Genomic DNA, 6,183 nt, shown 5'->3' with positions numbered 1-6,183 from the left:
AAATGGCTTTTGGCGCGAAAGGCTTTGGCGCCTCCCCTGATTTTTATGGAAATCAAGAGGGCGGGGAAAAGCCTCTTGCCTCTGCCTTTCTCCCTCCCCCTCGTCTGCGCCACAGCCCCCTTCTCTCCCCGCCCCCCGGGTGTGTCAGATTTTTTTCAGTTAATAATATCCCCCGAGCTTCAAAGCGCAGCCAGTGACAGTCATCTGTCTGGACGCGCTGGGTGGATGCGGGGGGCTCCTGGGAACTGGGTTGGAGCCGAACGAGCGCTAGCCAGGCGTAAGCGCGCACACACTGCAGCCGCCCGAGGACAACCCCCTCCCGCCGCCGCCCCCTCAGCCCACCCGGAGACCCCAGCACCGAGTCGCCTCCGGATCCCCGGCAGTCTGCGGGAGGTAAGAAGCGGTACTTGCGAAGCTCCGAGCGCCCGGGGAACGGCGGAGCGCTGCGGCTAGGCAAGCCCCTGGACGCGGCTCTGCACCCTGCACCCAAATATGCCGGGCTTTTCGGGGGGGAAGGATGGAAGGGGGCAACACACCGTGTCTGCTTCCGAAACAAAACCATCTGGGTTTTTTTTTTTTTTTTTCCCCCTGAAAAGCCTATTCAGCACCCGAAGGCACCCTGGCTGGAAGAGACCCGCCCTAATCCTTTTTACAGCCCTGGCCCAGGCAGAGAAATAGCTTTAGCGAAAAGAAATTCGCCCGGCTCCACAAGATTTGTCTGAGTGTGAGCTGACTGGGAACCGGTGCGTCCCCACCCCAAGCTGGGGTTCTCCAAAAGGTGCCGCGGGGAAAGAAGGAAAAGGGGTTAGGCGAAGCTAGGTGCCCGAGTGATAATGTAGGTCACGGCTGCTCCGGCTTAGGAAACGCGATTCTCTCCGGCGACCCTCATCGTGCCGGCGACCCTGCACCATTCCTAGGAATGGGGTTCAGCTTTTCCCCCCTCCTGTTGAAGAGGTTGAGGTCTCTGAAGGGAGGGAAATGGAAAGGGTATAGGTATAGGCAGCGATGAGTACCAAGGGTATCTGCCAAGATTGAGGCTCTAGGTGGAGAGGGTTGTATATAAGTGCCTGTTGTTGGTCTGACTGGAGAAAGGCCCTTAATAATTAATAAAGTTTCCTGAACCCCGTTAGCGTTTGCGCTCCCGTGATCGCATTTCTGCAAAAGGGGAATGAAAGGTACTTCAATCCCATGCCTGGTAGCTGGGCTAGAGAGCAAGGACTTCCTTTAAGCAACTAGTGCAAGTGGGGTAGTCGCGCTAGTAAAAGCTGAGATCTGCAGCTTGAACNCCCCCCCCGCGCCCCCCCCCCGGCAGTGCCTTGTGTGAATGAAACGGCAGTTTCCAAAGTTGCAGAGAGCCACACCACCCCCTGCATCTGCAAGCCCCCTCCCACTCCCAGTCTTAGACAGCTTGTACACAAAAGGAGGGAGTAGGGGAGACGCTCAACTTTCTCCACCTTCCAGAGCTGTGGGGAGCTTGCAGAAGAGATTGGGGGCTCCCACTGCCTGTCCCCACCAACCCACCCCTTTGGCTCATTCTCTCTTGGTTTGCCTATTGGTTGTAGAGTTGGAGGTTTGCGCGACTCTGCTGCTCTCCACGGGAAGGAAGCACTCCCCCATATTAAAAAGAGCGGAGATATTAAAAGAGAGGCGAACCTATGCCCAGCTGCACCGCGTCCACCATGCCGGGGATGATCTGCAAGAACCCAGACCTCGAGTTTGACTCGCTGCAGCCCTGCTTCTACCCGGACGAAGATGACTTCTACTTCGGCGGTCCCGACTCGACCCCACCAGGGGAGGACATCTGGAAGAAGTTTGAGCTGCTGCCCACGCCCCCGTTGTCGCCCAGCCGCGCCTTCCCAGAGCACAGCCCGGAGCCCTCGAATTGGGCTACGGAGATGCTGCTGCCGGAGGCCGACCTGTGGGGCAACCCGGCCGAGGAGGATGCGTTCGGTCTGGGGGGACTGGGTGGCCTCACTCCTAATCCGGTCATCCTTCAGGACTGCATGTGGAGCGGCTTCTCTGCCCGAGAGAAGCTAGAGCGCGCAGTGACCGAAAAACTACAGCATGGCCACGGGCCCCTGGGCCTCAGCGTAGCCTGTTCGGCTCCCGGAGTGGGTGCCAGCAGCCCCGGGGGCCGTGCCCTTGGTGGGTCGTCGAGTGCTAGCCACACCGGGGCCACCCTGCCTACCGACCTCTCCCACCCGGCTGCAGAATGTGTGGACCCCGCCGTGGTCTTCCCCTTCCCGGTGAACAAGCGAGAGTCGGCGTCGGTGCCCGCTGCCCCCACCAGCGCCCCGGCGACCAGCGCTGTGGTCACTAGTGTGTCTGTTCCGGCTACTGCTCCGGTGGCTGCTCCTGCTCGTGCAGGCGGCCGTCCTGCCAACAGTGGGGAGCCCAAGGCCCTCAGCACCTCCGGAGAGGATACCTTGAGCGACTCAGGTAAAGCCTAGAATAGAGTTCTTGCTACCTCCTTAGGGGCTGGGAAGGTGGGGGTGCTGCGTTCCCTTTGTTATCGTAGATTTGTGCGGGTGATTCTCTTCTGTTCACCCACCCTCTCGGGACAGAAGAGGCTGGAAACACCAGCTACACCTTCTCTTAAATTTGCCACCCCCTTTTTCGCGAATCCTTGCCGTAGGCTTGCCCTCACTGTGGCAAAAGTTGGTGGCCAGCTCAGTCAGTCTGTGGAGTCCAAAAAACTACCTGTACAGAAATCTGTTAGTTCGTTGGAAAGGAACCTTTAACCCAGGTCAAGGAAGGGAAAAGACTTCCCTGCAAGACGAGGGCTGCACAATCCCACTTGCAAAAGTTAAGAGAATGCCTGGCAATTCCTCCCTCCCCTAGGACTCTGAGCCCTCCGTGGGTGGTGGGCTGTTTGCCTTTGGTGCGTGGCCAGCAGGCGGCGTTGTGTCTGACGCAAGACAGGCAGGATCAAAAAGACTGGGGGTGATGGGGGCACCCCCGCCCTCCAGTTCAGCAGCTGGCAGCAAGTGCATTAGTGGTTGTGTACGTTTTCAGAGAGCCTCTTTCCGGTTTTGATTGAGTACTAGTCCCGTTGTGTTTCCTAGCTGGAATTTCTGACCTAATTGAGCTGAGTTGTGTGCCATAACCCACTGCCCTTGAAGGTTGAGGGCGGGTCCCTACCACTGCCCCTCCTAAGGAATGCACACACTCTCAGGATTCATTGGTTCTATTGTAAGCCTTTATCTGCGCCGTCCTCGGAAAGAAAGGGTTAAAAAAAAAAAAAGCTTTTTTTTTTTTTTTTCCCCCTTGGGGCTGTGAAAGTACCTACCACACTTTACCCAAATCCAGTCTGCCCTTGTCCTTCCAGCTGTAGGTCCAGCCCTCCTATTAGACCTTGGAAGCCAGTGTTTTCACAATGCCAAAGAATAAAAAGTCTAAATTTCCTCCTGGACTGAGGAGGGATCGTTCTAAGGCTCCTGGGAGGAAACTTGGTGATAAGCCTGCACTTTGAAAGGGCTCTGTCCCTTTAATGTCTGTGCCTTGACAGCTTTCTGTTAGGAAGCAGTTCCTTCCAACAGCTGTCTTCTTGGCTGAAAACCAAAACACTGGCTTAAAGGGACCTACCGGCTGGAGCAGCCTAACATTGCAGCTTTAGAAGAAGAAACCTCACAATTGTTCAGCTTTCTGGTCCTCCCTAGATTAAGCAGATGATGTGTTTTGGTTTTCGTGCTTGCTTTTATTTTTTTCTTTTAAGCCATAATTTTCTCTCCGAGCCTGGCAGTAAACGAGGAAGTCAGAATGAATACACATAGGACGATACAGGTCTTTTTTTTTTTTTTTTTTTTTGCTCGTGCACCGCTCCCTTTGGGACGCGGAGCTACTGTGGATTAGAGCTTTATAATTGAGATCTGATCTCTGCCTAGATGAAAAACTGCTTACTCTGTACAATGCACGTTCGCACCAGGAAAGGTTTTCGTAGTGAATGAGATTGTTCCTAGAGTTTTAAGGATGGCAGAAACAAACCCAGCCATGGGTTTTACCAAAGGAGGAGCCTCCGGTCTGAAGAGCGGCTGTGGAAGTGTGTATAAGTAAATCCATGGGGCAGACTGGCTGGTGATTATGCTAAAAGCCCCTATTACCGAGCATCTGTCGCCAAGTCTACATAGTGTCTGCCAAACTCAAACACTGTGGTTATTACCCCCATTGAATCGCTGAGGACACTGAAGCGTTTTTCCAGAATCATGCCGACAACGGCTCATTCTGACTCCAGCTTGGGTTCCTCGAGCTTCTGCCACATCCTCAAGTTTGTCACCAGGGGTTGAGTCCTGGGCCCTTCCACATCAGACAAGTGCTCTGCTGGCCCCACACCACCCAGGGAAGGAAAGGGGTGGGGCGTACATCTTGTCCGAGTTGTAATCAGCAAACCTAGCTGACTTAAACAACAAGTGTATGTTAATCGCACAGTTAACCAGAAACTATTTTTCCCCTCAGATGATGAGGATGATGAGGAGGAAGATGAAGAGGAGGAAATCGATGTGGTCACGGTAGAGAAGAGACGTTCCTCCTCTAACAACAAGGCGGTAACCACTTTCACGATCACTGTGCGTCCCAAGACCTCCGCTCTGGGCCTGGGACGGGCACAGCCTGGCGAGCTGATCCTCAAGCGATGTGTTCCCATCCATCAGCAGCACAACTATGCTGCACCCTCACCCTACGTCGAGAGCGAGGACGCGCCACCGCAGAAAAAGATCAAGAGCGAGGCTTCTCCACGCCCCCTCAAAAGTGTTGTTCCAGCAAAAGCCAAGAGCCTGAGCCCCCGAAACTCAGACTCAGAGGACAGCGAGCGCCGCCGCAACCACAACATCCTGGAGCGTCAGCGCCGGAACGACCTGCGCTCCAGCTTCCTGACGCTCAGGGACCATGTGCCTGAGCTGGTGAAGAACGAGAAGGCCGCCAAGGTGGTCATCTTGAAAAAGGCCACCGAGTACGTGCACGCCCTACAGGCCAACGAGCACCAGCTCCTGCTGGAAAAGGAGAAACTGCAGGCGAGGCAGCAGCAGTTGCTAAAGAAGATCGAACACGCTCGGACTTGCTAAACGTTTCCCACACGGACAGTCACTGCCACTTTGCACATTTTGATTTTTTTTTTTTTTAAACAAACATTGTGTTGACATTAAGAATGTTGGTTTACTTTCAAATTGGTCCCCTGTCGAGTCTGGATCTGGGTAGGGGGCAGGACGCGGGGTTCTGCCATGACCTTGGAAAAAAAAAACTGACTTATGGGATGCTGGGTGGCTTGTTTTCCTCCTCCATATCACCTGGTGACAGCCGTGGAAGTTCGGGACACTAGGAGCTTCAGGAGGCTGTGAAGTCACCTTGTTCCGGTCCAAGATTCCAAACAGAGTCATTCCTTCTTTTTACAATGGTGCTTAAGTTCCAGCAAATGCCACAGAAGGGGTTGCCATTTGATGCCCCTGGGAACACTTGTGTAAATACCATTGATACACCCGCCTTTTGTATACGTCCTGGGTAATGAGAGGTGGCTCTTGCGGCCAGTATTAGACTGGAAGTTCACACCTAAGTACTGTAAGAATACCTCAATGTTTGAGGGGCATGTTTTGTATACAAATATATTGTTAATCTGTTATGTACTGTACTAATTCCTACACGGCCTGTATACTTTAGTATGACGCTGATACATAACTAAATTTGATACTTATATTTTCGTATGAAAATGAGTTGTGGAAGTTTTGAGTAGATATTACTTTATCACTTTTTGAACTAAGAAACTTTTGTAAAGAAATTTTACTATATATATATATTCCTTTTTTTCCTAGCCTGTTTCTTCCTTGTTTACTGTATTTGTTCATGTTTGGTGCATAGAACTGGGTAAAATGGCAAAGTTCTGTGTTTAATTTCTTCAAAATGTATATATTTAGTGCTGCACCTTAGAGCACTTTGAAATACCTCATGTTTATGAAAATAAATAGCAATTAAATGATGCAAGGCAATGTTTTCCTTCCTAGCTTGGCTGCAGTCTCTGCACATAGTCCATTCCTTACCCAGACTTTTAACATTGTGGAATCCTGGTTGGGGAGGGTACTTTTCCCACTTGGTAGAGGGGTTTGTGAATTCCACAGATTAGAACCAACTACTTTCAATAGGCAATCAATGGGTGTGAGTGTGCCCACAATGTCACATCCCCTGGAACTGGAGTTCAAG

General features: G+C 52.4%; 1 protein-coding gene across 1 annotated transcript; it reads left to right on the top strand.

The window, feature by feature from the left end:
- The first annotated feature begins 194 nt into the window (after nt 1–194).
- On the top strand, nt 195–5,967 carry Mycn (MYCN proto-oncogene, bHLH transcription factor). The gene is made up of 3 exons (XM_021179477.2): nt 195–393; nt 1,563–2,439; nt 4,453–5,967. The coding sequence occupies exons 2-3, from the start codon at nt 1,656–1,658 to the stop codon at nt 5,055–5,057; spliced, it is 1,389 nt and encodes a 462-aa protein (XP_021035136.1). The 5' UTR covers nt 195–393; nt 1,563–1,655; the 3' UTR covers nt 5,058–5,967.
- Nucleotides 5,968–6,183: the final 216 nt, after the last annotated feature.

Source organism: Mus caroli, chromosome 12 (genome assembly GCF_900094665.2).
Source record: "Mus caroli chromosome 12, CAROLI_EIJ_v1.1, whole genome shotgun sequence".
Lineage (NCBI taxonomy): Eukaryota > Metazoa > Chordata > Mammalia > Rodentia > Muridae > Mus > Mus caroli.
This window is presented reverse-complemented; position numbering and strand designations above follow the sequence as displayed.